The sequence below is a fragment of the Cryptomeria japonica genome, chromosome 4, assembly GCF_030272615.1.
Source record: "Cryptomeria japonica chromosome 4, Sugi_1.0, whole genome shotgun sequence".
Lineage (NCBI taxonomy): Eukaryota > Viridiplantae > Streptophyta > Pinopsida > Cupressales > Cupressaceae > Cryptomeria > Cryptomeria japonica.
The window spans coordinates 471,653,600-471,673,634 of NC_081408.1; the positions used below are offsets into that span (position 1 = coordinate 471,653,600).

At 40.3% G+C, this 20,035-nt stretch overlaps 1 protein-coding gene across 1 annotated transcript in view; it reads right to left on the reverse strand.

The window, feature by feature from the left end:
• The window catches only part of LOC131066709 (chloride channel protein CLC-d), a 160,665-nt gene that overhangs the window by 85,348 nt on the left and 55,282 nt on the right, over window positions 1–20,035 (reverse strand). The window contains exons 4-6 of the mRNA XM_058001543.2: window positions 10,505–10,726; window positions 10,350–10,396; window positions 10,114–10,212 (exon numbers count right to left, since the gene is read on the reverse strand). Coding sequence (XP_057857526.2) covers window positions 10,114–10,212; window positions 10,350–10,396; window positions 10,505–10,726 — 368 coding nt within the window. The remainder of the gene's footprint in view (window positions 1–10,113; window positions 10,213–10,349; window positions 10,397–10,504; window positions 10,727–20,035) is intronic.

The window sequence follows — 20,035 nt, forward strand, 5'->3', positions numbered from 1 at the left end:
GGTCTCCAAGCCCACACCATTTGCATAATTTTTGTGGAGTTTCTTTTGAGGTGCATTCTCTAGCAAAGTGGCCCCATTGATTGCAGGCTCGGCACTGGATCATTGGCCGTCCCTTTGCATCATATTGGATTCGGCTCCTATTATTATTATTGGTCCTCCCCCCTCGCCGGTTGTTCCGATATCCGCCAGATGATGCATTATTGTTGGCGGTTTGCAAAGTTCTGGCGACCGGCTGCTCTTGCGTGAAGAGAACTTGTTGGTTCCTGGTTTTCATATTGTAGGGACATTCCTTTGTCAAATGTCCCGCAATCTAGCAAATGTCGCAGAAAGCCTTCTTGGGACAGGACTCCTTGGTGTGTCCATCACTCCTACAGTCGGTACACCACACTTCATTTTCTTCCATCTTACTTGTACTCCCTTTCATGGCTTTGAATTCTTTCAGCATTCGTTCCATGTCCTTTTGGAGCGCGTGTACCTTTTTACTCGATTCGCCACCGCTACTGCTTTCCCCGTCAGAATCTTCATCATCGTCAGATGAATATTTATTACTTTTCTTCATCCTTGATGTTTTGTATTCGCTCTCTAGGTCCATCGCCCTATTATAGGCGTCGTCATATGACGTCGAGGGTACAATCTTCATTTTTTTCCATAGGGAGGATTTCAATCCTTCCACGAACCATCGTTTTTTCAAGCCCTCAACCGGTTGACTTTCCATTTTACCCAACAATTCCTTCAATCTTCTGCTGTATGCCCGTACTGTCTCCTTGGTACCTTGTTTGGTACTGTATATCTCTGTTACAATTTCGTTGTCATCACGGAGCAACCGAAACTCCTCCGTGAATTCCTTCTGTAGGTTGGCCCACGTGGCCACTTTTTGCTTATCTACATCGGAGTACCAATCTATGGCGACTCCACGTAACGTGGTTGGGAACTGCTGTACCTAATCATTCTGGTCTGTCACTCCGTTGGCAGACCAAATGGTTTCACATGTACGGCAGTGCCGTAAGGGGTCTTCCTTGCCGTCCCCTGTGAACTTTGGTAATTTTTGTTTACTCGCCATCCCAGGTCGTCTTCCTGGGGGTGGTTTTGTCTGTGTCTGTGGCCCTGTGCTGCTTCCTCCGGTGGCGTTGGTGGTGTGTCCTGCGTGGGCGACTGGACGTACGGTGTTTTGCCTGTCGTGTGTGGCACCTACACCCGTACGATTGCCCTCCCCTTCGCTCTCACACACGCCCACTCCTAGTTCCTGTTGATGATCTTCACTCCGTGGCGTAAGGGATAAGTTTCTGAACTGATCCCGAGTCTCCTCGACTAGATTTCGCCGTAACCTTGTTTCTTCTAGAAACTCTTTGTGGCTCCGCGTCCTACGATGATCTGGCGACGCGTAGAAATTTCCATCGGCCTCTGCACCCTCCGTGACACCTCCTTGGTTCCCCTCGGGCCCCCCTTCGACAGGTCGTCCTTCGGCAAGTTGCCTCAGCCTCCGTCTACGTTCTACTTGCTGCTCCAAAATCAAGGCCCTCTGCGCAGCCTCCCACTCGTCCGTTTCTGCTTTTTTATTTCTATCTTTATTCAATAGTTTTGGCATTAATTGTCGCACGTTTCCATAACTCTCAATTCATAAATCAAAATATGTCTTTATTAATTCATCTGGTCAAGTACAACTCGTGTCAATGACACTTTTATTTGAAAATAAAAAGTTCAACGTTCAATTCCCTCCTGTCCTAGCGCCATCCCGTTCCGTTTCCCATTGGCTGTTTTCTTCGTAGTTGCGAAGGATCTGTTGGCGTCGCTCTTCCTGGGCAATCTCCTCCAGGTGCGCTTGTTGTGCTAGTGATGCTTGTGCAAGCAACCAGGGGAGGTGGTTCATCAACCGGTTCACTGTCGAGCTAACCTCCAGAGCTGTCCACACGGCACTTGGTGGGATTTCCGCCTCCGCCGCCTCTCGTCAAACGTAGGTTTGGATGGCTACCTAGAGTAGAATTGAAAATTCTCTCGTTGCTGTGTCTTCGTCTGTGTAAAGTTTCGTTTGCGCATCATCCGCCTCTGGGTTTATTTCACCAACTGGTAGGCCCATTGTGTCTGTGCGCCATCCGTGTCTTCCGTTCCCGAGTACGTCTAGGCAACGGCGCCAAATGTTTGCCCTCTCGGGTGAATACTTAAAGCATAAAGTACGTAATGCAGAACAATGCCATAAATATCAGATAAGTATCAGATATGTTATTCCATTCCTAATTCATGTCCTTTACAAGTTACAATGAGGAGTATATAAAGATGTGCAAGCACCAACCGCCGCATCGCAACTGCCACCCCTCGGGTGCCAACTAACAAACCCAATTACGACTTAATTAACTATTCGTATTCCCATATACAATAATGCAGCTAACACACCACATGTCTGACTAGAACTGACCAGCAAAACTTAGGTCCTTAACGGAATAGGTGATCCTATCCGTCCCTAGTCTTTCTTCCCAGTCTGGCCGTATCACTTCATCGGACAGGGCATTTTGCCATCCCGAGACCATTGATCGGAGGATCATTTTGCCGAATTCTTGCATGGTGTTCAGAATTGTCTCGCATGCATCATGTTCTTTATCAATAATTTCTCTTGTGTCATTCTTCATGGTGATAGTCCAGTACCATTCCTTAAGAGTGCTGATGTTATAAGGATCTAGGATGGTGGACAATGTAGGAATCTATGCATGGGTCTAGAAGAGAGCTCTCATGAGGGGAAGAGTAGTGGCAGCCACTTCATGCATGCTAAGGGATTCCCTCTTTACCTCTAATAGTCGGACCAGGGTGGTCTCTCGATGGTGAGCCATCTCTTTTACTTCTTCGAGGATTCGTTCTCCCCTCCCTTTGATGCCTTGTATCCATTCCTTGACGGCCCTTGCAGTGTCCCATACTCCTTCAAATTTTGTTGTGGTCCTCTGTGCCAATGCTGTCGGGGGAATGTGGGATTCAGAAGCATTGTGTAATGGTCTCAGGAGTTGATCGATGTACCTTTCGGCCTACTCAGCACAAGCTCGATACATATCCTTCTCAGCTATTATTTCTTCGAGTAGCCTGAGCATGTTCTGTACTAAATCCTTGAATTCCTCCTTTTCCTGTTCCTTAGTGGCTCGTCCGATGGGGACGGTCATGATGCTATAATCTGCCAATGTAATCAAATCTGTTGGCTTGTCTATAGGCGGGGTGGCAATGTGAAGAGTGCGGTTCCTTTGCTCATCTTTGGTCATCCTGGAATATGCCTTGGGCTTTTTCTTCCCCTTGGCTTTAGCTTGATCTATAAGTGAGAAGATGTCTTCCAACTCAATGGGTGGCTTTGTGGCGGCCTTGCGCTGAGCTCGGGCAATCAACCATTCCTGGGGTACAGTCTGGGCTGATGCTATGGTTAAATTTTCACTCTGTTCTTTGATGTTTTCAGCCGTCTCACCACAAATTTGCAGCTGTTCCGTTACCGGAGGAGTGGAGGAGGTGTCAAGCTCTTTGCTTGCAGCAGAGTGTTCTCCTACTTCACTGAACAATTGTCTAATGCCTTCGTGTGATGGTAGCTCTTCAGTCTTTTCGAGCTCGCGGGTCTCCTCTGTCTTTTGCTCTCCTTCAACGATAGAGTCATATTTGGCAGTGTTATGGAGCAGTAGTTCATAGCGACTCTGTTGGGTGGGTTCATGCACTTCGATCCCCTGAATGGATGGAATCTCTCCTCCTTCAATTTGGTTACCCAGCTCGACTGATTCAATAGCTCTTAGCTCGGCGTCTAGCATGTCGGGTGCGGGAGGATCATCAGCTCCAAATGCATCGATGTCACTCTGGGAAGACGGAGTGGGTATATAGTCTAGTTCTACTACATCGTCGGACGAACTGGGGTCCTTTGACGATGAAGTGACCTCTGGTCTCCTAATGGGAATCTTTTCCCTTCTTGTTCTCTTGGATGTCCGAGTCCCTCTGCAAGCCTTAGCCTTCTTCCTCTTCTCAAGCTTTTCAATTTCTTCCCTAGGTGCACTGGAAGTTCCCTCATCTTCGGAGGACTGAGAATCGAGGCTACCCATTAAGTGATAGGTGAACTGGACTCCCTCATGAATTAATCACCCAATCTGCTGATGCAACCATTGGTCTATATATCTTGCTGGGGCTGCCATGACTGCCTCAAAATCAGTGATCGGGTCTTGCGACCAATCAACGCCCAGCAAAAGATGCCTTACGGCCTCAAATTCTCGGACCTGCAGGCAATTCCCTGAATCTGTGAGTTGATCTGGGACCCGGCGATATTCATAGAGTCGCATTTGCTGCACACTCAGCCTAGAATATTAACGCCTTCGGACCTCATAGTCATCAGAGCAGTTTTTCCAATAATCTTCAACTGATTCCTTTGCTCTATACCGCCTGCCATAGGCTCTCTTTGCCAGATTATCGTGATCAAAGAATTTCCTTGGAAAATGCTCTTGTAGGCCATAGGAGGCCAGCTCTGCAAAGGATTCCTCTGCTTGGGTGGGGGTCTTCAGATGGACATCCTGATTGCCTATAATCATGGGGAACGCGAATCCAGCTTGCTTGCTGTCTCTGAGTAAGATACCGGCCGGACGTGACTACTTTGCGACCTCCATAAGAACTATCTTGTCGGTTGGGTACCGTGGAAGCCGAAGAGGGGCACCATCAAAGCCAACTATCCGGATGTAGGAGAACCGCGAGAACTGGATGAACCAAGCTCTGTATCTTTGTACTAGGATAGTAGTTTGCTCTGAGAGCCTTATGTGTAATCCTCCCTGCATTAGACTGACCAGGCGCATTGTGAAGGCGTCATTAACGCGCTCATATTGACCAACCGCATAGGCCGGGCTGTTCTTTTCTCTTTGAGCTATATCCTGATAATGCAGTTGTGGGTAACAATCATATACCTTCACCTGACCAGGCCCATTCCCAATTTCTCCTTTCATTATTAAACCTGGCAGTGGCTGGTTCCTGGCGAACATGTAGACCAAATAAGAGGTCATAGTGAAGTACTTCTTTGTCTCGAATTCAATTAGCTGAGTGTGGATGTTGTCGCTTATAATCTAGGCCTAGTCGAACTTGGACTTCCCAGCGAAGACTTGCTCTGTGAAATAAAACATCCACTCCTCAAAGTAGTTGGATTTGGGAAGTCCCATAACCCTGCTGAGCAATGTGACCATGTCCCCATGCTCATTGTGAAAGTCACTTCTTGGGGTCTTTTTCCCAATTTTGACGCTTGGAGGTCTTCTCTCCTTGTACCACTCTTCATTGATCAGTGTTCTGCATCTGGCAGGATTCATATCATACGCCCCCTGCATTTCATCTATAGTCGTGGCCATGGGATTGTTCGGGAAGGGGATGTCGAATGCATCGCCAATGGCCTCAGGAGTGAAGTTAGCGGGGGTCATGTTCTCGAGGAGCACCAATCTGGAACCTGGCTGGTAATGTCGAGCAGCCTCTACCACTAACTCATAGTTTTGCACTGCTGGAGGAAATCCCGTCGCTTGGGCGATGCCACTTTCCATCATCTGCCTAGGCCTACCGTAGGCATTAGGGGAGAAGACTCGGCTCCTGAAATCTTGGATATCGATATGGCCTAGGTCAGTATCACCGACATTGTCCCAGACACTCTAAACTTTTGACTCCCTCAATCCCCCTCTTTGATACTGGTACTTCATCCTTTCGACTCAACGAGGGATATCTAATTTGGATGCTCGTGATGTCTCAGCTGCAGCAGGCGTCTTTGATGATTCTACCGCTGATTTAGGCATTTATCTTGCACAGCCGTACGCAGATTACGAGGCGATAAAAGGGAAGAAAGGCGGGTTAGATAAAGAATATGCCAGCATTCAAGGATTTATTCAAAAATTGAATTGGGACCAGCATGATTTTGTTAGCTACAAGCTTGATTGATCTAAACATAAATATTCATGAAGCTTTCGACTGCAAGTTTATACTTAAGCATTTTCAGGATCAATTTTCAAAAATGGACAAAGCTTGAGAAAGTTTCCTAAGTTTGAAAATGCAATCTCTAGCTGATACTTAGGAGTAAGTTCTGATTTCAACTACTTTGCACGATGCCTTATAAACGGAAAGAGATGTGAATTTTGAAGATTTAAGCATTTTAATCAATTTTTCGCACAGACATCCATCCAATTTGTAAATGTTTCAGATGATCGAGAGAGACGAAGCGTACGTACTTGGTGAAAATGGACGGCGAGCAATTGACTGATTTGCCGTGCAAGAACGGACGGATAGTTTTGCAAATTTTGAATGGAAGGGTCTGCAATTTTGAATTCCAACGGTAATCTTTCTAATTCAAATTTTCGCGGCTGCGGTTTGAAAAGAATTTGTAATTTTGAGTTTTAGACTTAGCGATTCTTCATCTTGGACAAAATGGTAATTGAACTTGAATGTTTGAAAGGGTTTATGTCAACGTTTTTACCTTGGGAAATTGTGCTTTCTGGCTCCACCTTTCAAACCTTACGCGATTTTACCCTAACTTTGGCGGAATGAGGGAACTTTAAAACTTCGGACACTTCGCAGTTTCATCCTCCAAATCACGAACTTCGGCGGTATGAGGGTTTTTGTAGACTTTTAAACTTCACATCTTCATCCCCCAAATCGCGAACTTCGGATGCTTTCGCATTTTATCCCCTACTGCACTCTCTGCGCTGAGATCTTCGAAGGAATGGGGGATTTTGCCAATTTCGAATTCCTTATATTTGCCTTACGCGTTGCGACTTTGCCATAGATGGCGAATTTCGGACCTTATGAGGAGTTTGCGAGCAATGCAAACTTTATGGTCATTTTCCAGTTTTGCACCATTTGGTGACTTCACCAATTTCCACCTCTGCTTCTTCGCGCTTTTCCTCCAGCTCGCGACTTTCGGGGATATGGAGGCCCTTTAAAAACTTTAAACTTTGTTTTTACCCCAAGTGCGAACTTAGGCGCTTTTATCCTTTTCGAACCTTTTAAACGTTTTGGCAATTTTGAACTTTTTCGAATCATTTGGCACTTTTGCCAACTTTAAACAAATTTCGGACCATTTGGCACTTTTGCCAACTTTCAGCGAATTTCGGACCATTTGGCACATTTGCCAACTTTAAGCAAATTTCGGACCATTTGGCACTTTTGCCAACTTTCAGCGAATTTCGGACCTTAAGGAGTTTTTGCCAACTTTAAGTGAATTTCGGACCTCTTGGCCTTTTGCCAACTTTAAGTGAATTTCGGACCTTTTGGCACTTTTGCCAACTTTCAGCATTTCTCTCATTTTGACCTGAAAGTCCGAAATTCGCCCTTCCTGGGCATTTTGGCGATTTTTAACTTTTCTCTCAAGAAGTGCGAGCTTGGGCACTTGGGCGAGTTTGTCAACCTTGGCATTTTGCAAAGAAATTCGCTCCTCCTCCTCCACCAGCTGGCGAAAATCGTCATTCATTCAAATCTTGTAAACTCTATAAGAACAAACATCATGTAATCTATCTCATCGCTCTTACACGAAAAACAGCAACTTTGGGTCCTCATGCGACCTTCAAACGCGCTGTCCTTTGCTTGGCAGGCTTCGCCAACCTCTATCATCTCACGCCTATTCAAGGCGATTTCACAAGTTTGAACAATCTCTTGGAATTCGTGCACGAGGGCTCGACTGACCTAATGGAATCACTGGCTTCTTCGTTCAACATCATCACTTCACGGACCAATCGCGGGCTCGCTCGAAAGGACGTGACACTTTGCGCGAAACTCAATAGGGCGAAGACAGAAAGGCCCAAAAAAGGAAGGGGGACCCTGTCGACAACAGGGAGCGTGTGCAACGCACAACACGACTCCATGACCAATCTAGTTACTCCTCCTTGTCAATCTATATAAATTCTTCGGGATAAACATCCCAACATGTGGAGTAAATCTACAAATCCTAAAGTCTCAAAGCACTATGAAGTATGAACTACAACTGTTTTCTATACTCATCTAGATGTAAATCTATTCCACCTAATTGAGTGGATGAAGCCATACATGGATTAATTCCTCTCAATGGCAAAGGAACTAACAACCTACGAGCCTAAACGAACGGGAAGTTGTCTCATCCCTATTGTATCCTTCCCATGTCCCGTCCACCAACATATACAGTCTTTTTGTGAACCTTAAGCTATTCCGCAAGAAATTAAATCTAATGCATGTCAACTCAATCTTTCAATGTAGCTCAAGATGTACAAGCCATCTCACTTGGTGGAGGAGGTTTCTATCACTCGTCTTGAGGCTCATTGATGCATTTCAAATATAGATGACTAAAGATACTTTGCTCATTGTTCACACTCATCAATGACAAAGAAAAAACCAGTGATTCTAAATCAGATTTTCCAAAAAGTTCTCAAAATCATGTGAACATTCAAAGCAGACAGTTTCCTCTTCAGCAATGATAAAATGATAAGTAATTTAACAGTTAACTAAAGTGATTTATGAAGAAAATCCATATGTAAGTAGACTGCTGGAGCAATTTGGAAAGGAATATAAAAATAAATTATAAATATGTGGACAACTGAAATTGTTGAAAATGTGTGAGAGATTTAATTTGCATCTTTCAATGCTACACAAAATAGAACAGATGTGGAGTAGAATCAATATTGGAATTAGAAGGGAAAGGCTTCTATAAAACAATAACTAACCTACTATGAGCAATATGCACTTGCTATTCACAATCTTTATAGTGATTTAATTTGCATCTTTCAATGCTACACAAAATAGAACAGATGTGGGGTAGAACCACTATTGGAATTAGAAGGGAAAGGCCTCTGTAAAACAAAAACTAACCTACCATGAGCAATATGCACTTGCTATTCACAATCTTTGTAGTGATTTTCTAAGGTGGTTCAAATTCATGCTGAATAAAAATTAAAATTGTCTTTTTGGATTCACCTAGGGCAAAAGGTTGAGACGCTCTTCCACTCAAGGAAAAGGATTTCATGTTTTTTTGACTAAAAATAAATCCTATGATTACAGGCTTGCATTGTCCAGCCGAAAATAGAGACTAAACAATCTAATTAAACATAAAGATTGGACAGATTAAACACATAAGAATATGAATATATCAATTAATATAATTGAGAGATCAATAAAATGCCACAAACTTCAACTGTGAGCAAACCTACAATACAAAGCATGAAATTTCCAAAAAGCAATTTGATCTACCTTATCACATACAACAAAACATTTCAATAACAGTTTAAAAGCAATTTGATCTCCCTTAACACATATAACAAAGCATTTCAATAGCAGTTTAAAAGCAAGATAGGCATAATATATTCTATTTGAAGATAGATTAATCTAAAATAACTGGCTTCATGTTAAAAAACAGCAAAAAAGCTATAAATAGTATGAGTTAAAAATAGAGGTAGCTAAAAATAGCAAATCTCAAAACATGCTCTTCTAACATGGACTGAAATAGACTTCTGAATAGGCACACACTTCTACTTTACTTGCAAACCAATACACTAACACAAACTTTGAACTTGCACTTTTGATTTCCTTTGTATAGTTGTGCACTTCATCCTCAGGTGTGCACCCAGGAACTAGATTTTGAAATTTGAGTTTGAAATCAGATTTTCTTTAGTAAGGTGTACACTTGCACCCCAAATAAACCCCTAAGAAAGGCATTTTCGATGTTTGCATTCTGAACTCACTTCTTTGTTGAGATGCACACTTCTCCTCTAGGCATGTCCTTCTTAATATAAAACTTGAAGACTTTCAATCTACACTATTAGGTGAGTGCCTGAACACTATGATTTTCTAACATTTGATTTTTCCTTTCTATAGGTGCATACTTCATGCTTCCACACACACTTGATAAAGGAGTTTTCAAACTTTGATGTGAGCTGAAAATTTTCTTTGGTTAACTGCACACCTGCACCCCAAACATGCACCTGATAACTAGATCAGATTTCCTCCAATCCTAAGAACACCCTTTCTCATGGGAATTTCTCTAAGCTTAAGTGTGTTTTCCAGCTTATAAAGGTGCACACCTTAGGCTTAGGCACGCAACAAGCTTATAAATCTGAAATATATTATAAATATTCTGATAAAAGTAGAGATATGTTCTTCTGATCAATAAAGTCTTAATGTGCAAAGCCTTACTTGTCCAACAAGAGAGGCAATACATGCTCCTGTGTGAACAAGAGGCCCTTCTTTTCCAAGTGCCAAACCACCTCCCACAGAACCGATGCTACCAAAAATCTGAAATGAAATTGCAAAAGCAAATGATCATGACTGATAAGAAACAAAATACTTAACAAAAAGTCAACCCTGACACCTTCCTAAAAGAAATTGACTTTTTTACTAATAAGACAGATGAACACCAAAATACACCAGACCTTTCCAATCAATGTTCTAAATAAAAGGATTCCAGGTGTATCAATGCCTACATGACAAATCCACCAATTAAGTCAAAATGATATTAATAAAAATCGCAAATAGCACAAGATACACAATGATAAATTGAAAACATATAAAGCAAGACGCAAATTACCATTCAGGTATCCTTTAATTTCAGGGATGCCTGAGCCTGCTGCTGCAGGTGCAAAATGTGTTACAATGAACACTGAAGAAAAGACCAATGCCAAGTTGAACAAAGCATATACCAAGAAACCAGCAAGGTACGAGTGTTGTATAATAGCAAATGTAGCAGCAAATTTCCAGCCACAAAAATTCTCAACTGCCATATTGATAAAAAATGCTGCAAACCCTGTACCTGAAAATACTCCAGAAAAAAACAAAATATTAACTCAATTTTTTACCAAAATTAAGTCTGTTCAGAAGAAAAGCTGAGCAAATTGAATATGGGTCTCCATACTTTGAGAATTTTACCTAGCAACTCTCTACTACAAATGTAATTGTTTTCCCAGGCATATAGCTTCTGATAATAAATAGACTATCCGCACAAAACACTTAAATTATACGAATTTAAAATATTTGAAATCTGAATAATTCTATTTTAAATGAAAGAACAATCAAATCTACCCACTATTTTTCCTAGTGGCCTAAGAAATCAAGAAACTCATTATCAACCATAAGATACTTTCTCTCAATCTGCAATAATGTTATATAGACAAAGATAGAAAAGCACTGATGAAACACACAACAAACTAGCTTTTTGCTTTAGACAACTGACAGAAAGCTATGGAGGAAAGCAAACTTTCAAAGTGGTCATAGCATAATATTTGAAGCTAAGACAAAGAAAACGAGAAACACAGTTTCAACATCACCAATTAGATATAACAAGAACAAAGAAAACGAGTACACAGAGAAATTGAATCTCCCTATTAATCACAACACCCAGAAAACCTCAAAAATATCATACAGTCATATGGCATGCAAATGTTAAATCAGACTAAGTAGAATGCACAACATGATGCTGGACATTATTTCAAATGTAATAAGAGGAAATGACTGATAAGATACGAATCAACTCCCTATCATTGAACAAAGAAGATGCATAAAATCCCTTTCAAAACAGGGAAATGAAAACCATGTGTGCATTTTGGAATTGCATGTTTAAAAACAAGGTAAAATACTTTCAAAACTCAACACAGAAAACAACTTAGGTAGACAGTATAGCACCCAACTCACCATTGACAATTTCAGAATGCCATCAGCACTCGATATTGGTATAAACACCATGCTGGCTTGCCATCAAATTTAGATGTCTACTAGAATGACTGCTTCCACTAAGCCAATCCAAATGGATGTTTGCCAGATAACACATTTTTAACAGAGGAAAAATTTAAGATATGGTTAAAAACAAATAGCATAAATGACATGGTAGACGCTAGATGTTAATTTAATTGAACATTATAATGGATGAAAAAGATAATCATCCCCAAGGCATGGGAATGTGTAAAGTTCCAGCTAGGTATGACAACAGTAGGTTTTATCCTCTAGAAAATTCTGGGAATTGACTAATCAGAGAGGTGAAATGCTTCAATCATAATACTTCTGAATATCAGACCTATACATGTTATTTTGACATATACATGACCAAATCTAAGGAAACTAGGGAGAGAATTTGTTTCTCCAGGGAGATTGTTATTCTTCTGGCAGATTGTCCTGGGCATAGGATTTGTGCCACATAAATAGAATTTAACCTCTCTCACTGTAATAACTCCTTTATTTATCCTCTCAAGGTTAAGAAAAGAAATATATCTAAGAGATTCAACATTAGACAACTGAAAGAAAGTGACAAACATGCATGTCACACACTTCATATCCATAAGTTCTTGTTAAAAGAATGGCTGTGCACTCTGAAATTTTCAAAAATTGAGATTCTACATTTTTTTATTAAAAACGACTCTCACAGATGCATTACAACAGAATAACATGCAGAGAGAAACATTAAGGATGCTCACTCATCTGTCAATAATAATAAAGAAACTGGACCTAATTGCTCATATTCAAATGTCCTTGTTAGAGAATGGCTGTACACTTCGATGTTTTAAGAAATTAAGGTTCTACATTTTTCTCTTAAAAAAGAACTTTCATAGTTGCCTTAAAACAGAATAACATGAAGGGAGAAACATTTTGAATAACTGCTCGTCTGTAAGAAATAATAAAGGACTCAGACTTAATAATTGAGGAAAAAAAGCTTACAGAGGTACATTTGCATCGTGAGAACTCATGTTTGCTGGTTGTAAGCCTAGTTGTTGCTATCTTATGTTACAGCCAAATTTAATTTTAAAACAGATATAGATAGATATAACCTACCTTAGCCAACAAACTAGATAGATAGATAGATAGATCATATAACCTTCCTCATGCTACAATTTATTACAAGGCTATGTTGTATAGGTCATGTCCCTTAGGATTATACCATAGTAACATTATACTTACATGGCAACAGCATTGCAAATTGAAAATCAAAATGAAATTCAATTGCATGGGTTTTAAATAGGAAAGACATGGCAAATTAAAATACTCATAAAAACACAGAAAAAAAACTGTACAAATCATTTCATGCCAAATAATGTGTAGAAAGAGAGACAAAGTCCAAAACTCATTTATAAATTTATAAGACATAAATAAATAGGGGAGAGGAACCAGTTGTTGAGCATATTCCAACAGTTGTCACAGCATTTGTTGATTTAATGCCTAAAATTGTTTACATATAGCACTTTTAGTTGTGACTTTAAAGTTGTTAGTATTGATTGTGAATAATCACAATTGAAAGAAATGTATTCCATATATCTAAAAGCAACAAATTATGTGATGCCACAACAGTGAACTGTTGGTGTACATTTTATCATTCACCGAACATTAGAATAAAATATCCAAGGATACTCTATCCTCTCTGTTGATGTGTTTCTTAGGCACATGCAAACACAGAATAAAATACCTAAGAGTATCTTATCCTCTCTTGAACAAAGTTTCTAAAATGCTGAAGATTAGCTTAAGGATCACTTGAGATAACTCCAAGGTTCTGGTATGTCAGGTCTTGACATGTGGATAAGCACGAGTGGTCGTTGTGATTGTTGTTTCATCAAGGTGCCTTTCGCATGAGGAGACTTTATGAAGTGCTTTGCGGATGATATCCAATGAAGTTCTTTCCTATTACTACTAGATGTTTATCAAAAAATTGCAAAAGATGAGGGTTGAGAGGTACTAAGCTATCCTAGGAATGGATGGATGAAGGGCGATTCAAGTGAAACTCTACTAGTCTTAGTACTGCTATACAAGAACAACTCCATCAAAACTAGTGCAATCTTCTAAGGGCATTTGAAGATTTTCAAATCGTTACCAAGCATAGACACCATCATTTGAATGCATATCAATGATTAAGCAACAATTGAACTTAAGCACTTTCAATGATTCCAGTTGACCATGCAAGGCGCACTTACAATCAGCAAGAGGTAGTGGTATGGATTAGGAGATTCACAATAAATCAAGTACAATGTTCCATCATTCAATCTAAATACTTAAACTAATATCAAAGATTGACTTGAGAGGATGAAAAACCATGCAAGAAGCTTCAAGGATTGAATAGAAACACCATAACTTCAATGTTTTATTAATCCACTAGCAAAGTAACAACAATTCTTCAAGTCCTTCTCTTATCTCTCTTAAACTCTATCTCTTATAGCTAATATCTAATATCTAATCTCTTGTTTACTTCTCTAGCTTCTCTATTACTTATTACAAATGAAATGAGTGGAGTTTATATATCACTCCCAAATACAATGAAGGGTCAAGATCAAATGAAGATCAAGGACCAAGATTTTGCCACCTAAACCCTAATTAGGGTTTGATACAAATGAAACCCTATCTAGATAAACATTATCATCAAATCAACCAATGAGAAAATAACATGTGCTGGCTAAGAAATCGAGGAAGCATCCTCCAATGAGAAAATGAGTTGCCAAGTAGGATCATAACAAACTGTCTTCTAGAATCTTGTTTCCTTTCTCCCTTTCCTTTTTGGCATATTCAATGAATCTGGTCGTTATGCCCTCTATCTCAGTCATTGGAACCTCTAGTAGAGACTTCAATTGTTCTTCCATGTGCATGACTTCATCAAAGGCCTTGACGATAGCATTCTCCCATTCAGGTTCAAGCTCTTGTGTTTTGCTGGTCAATACTACGAGTGCGAGAATATCATCCAATTGCCTTTTGGTGATCATTCCATCAGTTCCATGAAAGATAACTCTTATTCTTTCCTCCAATTCTTTAGCTTCTATAATCATCCCAGGATCGATTTTCCTCTCCAAGACGATCTGTGCTACTTCTACTATCTTATCATGAATATGATGCATATCATCTTGAACTTGACTGCACCCGTTTCCAATATCTTCAAAAATGATCTTTGTGTGAAGTAGACTACTCCAATGTAGAAAGTTGGGCGTAGATCCTTCTCTTCTTATTTTCTCTCTTGCTAAAACTTCCCTGGGTGTTTTCCTTATTACTTGTAAGACTGGAATGATAACATCTCTGGCATGAGCAAATGCTTCAAAGGCTTCTATGAGGACATGGGTTCTTCCAAGGACTTTTATGACTATATCAAGTGTCTTAATTATACCTTTCATAAACTTGCTAACTTTGGTATAAGAGTCTTCTATCCATGTGTCCATCAATTGTGTTGAATTCTTCATCCTCTCCATATGATCAACTAATTCTGCAGGAAGCAAAGGTGGTGGTGTAGCTACTAGATTTTGTTGTCTCAATGGTTCTTGGAATTGTTGGAAGTAGTTTCTCACGCACTTATCTCCTTCTCTAACCTTTTATTCTTCTCTATTTCCGCTCTAAGCATATCATTAACTGCCTTTAATGAATTATTTGCATCACCTATGGCTTGCTCGGAGGTGAGTGGACCCAAATCAATAGTCTCCATGTCATATTCATCTGTTGTGATTTCATCTTCATACTTGTCAACCATTGGAGTAGCTATTTGTAACTTTCGAGAACCCAAATCATCTTTGATCACCTTGGACATCTTCATAGCTTTCTTTTTCTCGATGACTTCTCAAGTATGACTTAGAAGGCTCTCTAAGTCATATGTTGGTTCTTCATCAACTACTATCACTTCTCTGGCTAGCCTTTCCTTAAGCCATTCAGGAATAGACGATCTCCCTTCTTCAACTTGTGTTTCTTCAAGCAACTGCTCTTCTCTAGGTGGGGAGGTGGTTTCATCATTGTCTTCCTCTTCTTCTTCATCAATCTCTTGAATGTGAGGAGTGAGATCCTTTTGTTCTTGTGATGAGTTTTCTTTACCTTTATCATTCTGAACTATGGATTCCATCGATCCATTTGCTCCTTGACTCAATTCATTATCTATCCTTTGTTCTTTGTGTCTTTCATCTTGATTCAACTCTTTTTCACGCCTAGAGGAGGTACTAGAAGGATGATTGGAATTTGATTTATGTTTCTTCCTTGATGACTCCTTTTCTCCACGATCATCTTTTCTCTTCGAACCTCTTGAGTGAGATGGTTGAGAAGCACCTCCACTCGCGCTTGCATCATCTTCATTGTCTTTCCTTGCTTCTGAGTGGAATGTCATTGTTATGTTCTGCTCTTTGAATTTCTGATGCTGGATGTCTATCCATATGCGAGTGTATTCCAAGACTTGTTTCATCAACTCCTTCAAATTCGTGACCTCCAAGTCAACCCAATTGATCTGGATCTCCTTGTTTTCTTTGGCATGGGCTGATTGGAGATATTTGCCACTATCTTGTACTTGATCAGCAACACTAAATAACTTACACTTCCTGATGAAATCAAGAGGTAGCCTGGAATACATCTTTTTCTTCACTTCTACATCATCTTGAATGTTCATCCAATAGTCTTCTAACTGCCACTGGTGTCCATACTTCTTTCCTAAAATTCCTTTCACATTGTCATATGGATCAAAGTGATCTCTAGGAGCGAATGGCTTGAGTGAATAGAGGGCTAACTCTCCTTCAGCGTTCTCAACTGCTTGAAGAGAAGGACATGCTTCAATAGAGTCTTCAAGTGAAATTGGAAAAGAGATACTAGTCTTGTGCTTGTGCCTATATGCCTTGACATATTCCACTAATTGTCTAACCACCTCAAGTAGCACTATTATGTCTGTCAGGTAGCGTGGCAACATGTAGGGAAGAGAAGGACATCCTTGAACTCTGATATAAATGAACTTTGGGAATTGGATGAACCATGCACCATACCAATGAACCAATGCTCATGCTTTTGAAGAGAGTCTTTGATGAAGTGCACCTTGAAGCGACCTCGTTATGTGCATAGTGAATGCATCATTCACTCTTCTATAGTGTTGTTTAGTAGGATGATGAAGCTATGTATAACACTCATGAACTTTTATTTCTCCTGGTCCTCTTGCGACTATACCCCTACATCAGTTCGGGATACTCACGATTCCTTGCAAGAGAGTGTATAAGATAGGAGCTCATGTAGAATGTCTTAGTGCAGATCAGTCTTCTTAGTTGCACATCGATACTGTTGCTGATGAGCCTCGCCCAATTGATTGCATTCTTGCCATGAGTGACCATCTCTATGAAGTAAAACATCCAGTCCTCGAAATATGAAGCCTCAGGTGCACCAACCACATGATGAAGTAGGGTGATGAAGTCTTTGAATTCATCTTTGAAGTCCACTCTATGTAATCTGTCGGGCATTCTACTCTTACCACCTCTACTCTTTGATAACCAAAACTTGTCGATGATCCTTGAACAAGCTTATGGATCATCGTCATGGGCTGACTTAGCTCCTTCCACACTCACGTAGATCATGTCCTTAGCATCAGGTAGATGAAAGGCTTCACTAATGGCTGTCTCCGAGAGATATGCAAGTACTCTTCCATCCTTCGCCACTATTCTTCTTGTGGGGGAATCGTACTGTTTGGCACATTCAACAATTAACTCATAGCATCACACCGCAGGGGGGAAACCAGCTGCATTTATAATCTTGCTATTGATCATCTTCTTTTCTGTAGCAGTAGGCTCACTTGTGTACAATGGGCTCCAGAACTTCTTAGTGTCGAATTTCCCAAGATTGGTGTCTCCTATTCTGCTCCAATGAGACGTGATCTTGGTTTCTAATGCACTGCTCCTCGAGTCTTCCTTGATGAGTGCTTGACGGTTCACAGTTCCACTAGGCTTAGGTGTCGCCATCCCTCACCTATAAGAGATGTGTAAATTAGGAGAATGGTGAAAGATATGCGAAATATTAATGTAATTAAGCCTATTTGCTAATGAGAATGATAGTAAATAACCTACAATATTGCTCTAAATCAGTCTTAAATCCAAATGAATCTGAAATTAGCTGCTAAATAAGATTGATTCTTACACCTATCTGCACTTTCTTAACGAATTAAGGAGGTCTAATTTACTAAAAAGATCAATATTCGATTCCAATCAGATCTGTGTTTAGCCTCCTATCAATCAAGACACAATACTCACCTCTGATTTTTGATGTTTAACCTTAAACCTGATCAAAGAGGTGTCTGATAATGCCAAGGAGTTCGCTGCTCTTCAAATGAATTTTGCTGCTAGATGATGAAATTCGCCTTCTAAATCAGTGGATCTGCACCTCGAACCTTGCTTTTGTGAATGAATTGAATTTGCTATCTTGCTGACGAAGTTTGCTAATCTGCTCCTGAAATTCGCTGATCAGAGAGAAGGATTTGTTTTGATTTGATGCTTGAATGAATAATTATATCCTCCTTAAATAGGCGCTCAAGGCAAAAGTTGTGTCTTTTATGGTGAAGGCCAACTTGGTTTAGCAAAAAGAAAAAATTGTTAACATCTTTCAATGCTGGCCAACTTTGACAATTAAACATATTTTGATTCAAATTCGAATTTTGTATTTTGGCACCAAATGTGTTTGAATAGTCTTTGATAGGCATGAAAGTGCATTCAAACATAAGGGATTTCGCTTTCAACAAGGATCACATGAAGTTCGCTCCTAAACCAATGCACATGAAGTTCGCTCTAATTGCCATGTAGATGAAGTTCGCTCCACTTTAGGTGTACATGAAGTTCGCTCCAATTTGGGTGAACATGAAGTTCACTCCAGTTTGGGTGCACATGAAGTTCGCTCCTAAACCAATGCACATGAACTTACTCTTAAATCTCGCCTTTTCATCATCATCTTAACTCGAAGTCACTCTTTTCTAAGCATCAAATCGGCTCAAGGCGAACAACCTCACATCTTCTCTTGGGCAAATAAGGCAAATTCGCTCCATGATCCATGCACCTAAAGTTCGCTCCTAACAACATGCACTTGAAATTCGCTCCAACTTGCATGCACTTGAAGTTCGCTCCAATTTGGATGCACTCGAAGTGAATTTCAAATCCAAAATGAACTTGCTCTTAATCATCTTACTTTGCTTCATCAATTCAAACCTTAGGTTTTTCGAACACACAATCATGAAAACATGTCAAACTCACTTCATAGAAAGCCTAAAAGGAAAGTTCGCTCTTATCAAAGAGCACATGAAGTGAAAGTCGCTCCAAAGGAGCAGTTGAAGTGATCTTCAAGTCAAAATCATGTTCACTATTTTCACTCATGATAACTCAATCGCTCTAATTCACACTCAAACAAGGCTTCTAAGGCAAATTCGCTCCAAAAGTGATGCACATGAAGTTCGCTTCTGAGGTCATGCATCTGAAGTGAATTTCAAATCAAAACTCTAACTCTCCCTCGCTCAGTTACACTCATTTTCTCAATTCTAATGCGTCATACCATGCTCAACATGAAGTCTTAGGAGGCATTTCACTCTAAGGCTTGAGTGCATGAAGTTTGCTCCACAAGAGGTGCACCTGAAGTTTGCTCCAAATCATATGCACTTGAAGTTCGTTCCAAAGGTCATGCACCTGAAATGGATTGAAACTCAACACTTTTTCTCGCTCATTATCCTTCATTTCATTCATTCAAGCTTGTCGAAACAAGGCTCATGGTGTGTTCTAGGAGCAAATTCTCTCTCAACTAAGCGCACTTAAAGTAAATTTCACTCCAGAAAAGGAGCACTTTAAGTTTTTCACCCTCAGCCTTAAGCACTTGAAATAGCTTGAAAACGCACTTTGGGTTGAATCTTATTTCTTCATCTTAGTTCATGTCTCTATATACTATAAGACCTCAAAACTCATTTTGAATATGATTTCTCCTTCGACTTGAGGCAACAAGAGTGAAATTCGCTTTGGGAGAGGGGCACTTGAAGTTTCCCTATCTAGCAGTCCCTCACACTCTTCAGTTGAACTCATGATGGACTTGACTTCTCATGATAACTAGACGTTACAAACTCACTCATTTCACCTGCGAGAGGGAGATATTAGACTAAGAGACTCGGACTGGAGCAAAAAAAAAGGGGTCCCCATTTTGATGGGGCGATGTGTGAAATGGTCACAACACTCTCCTGAACAAAATCACTACTTGTGCCAAGACTGCGAGAAAGACCACAAGGTGACTCCAAGGTCTATATGTGCAAACGGGCGACATTATGTTGGATAGCTTCCTTGGTTACGTATGCTAAAATACAAGGGGGACTTACATTTGACCAATATCATTCACAAACTAGGACTTAGAC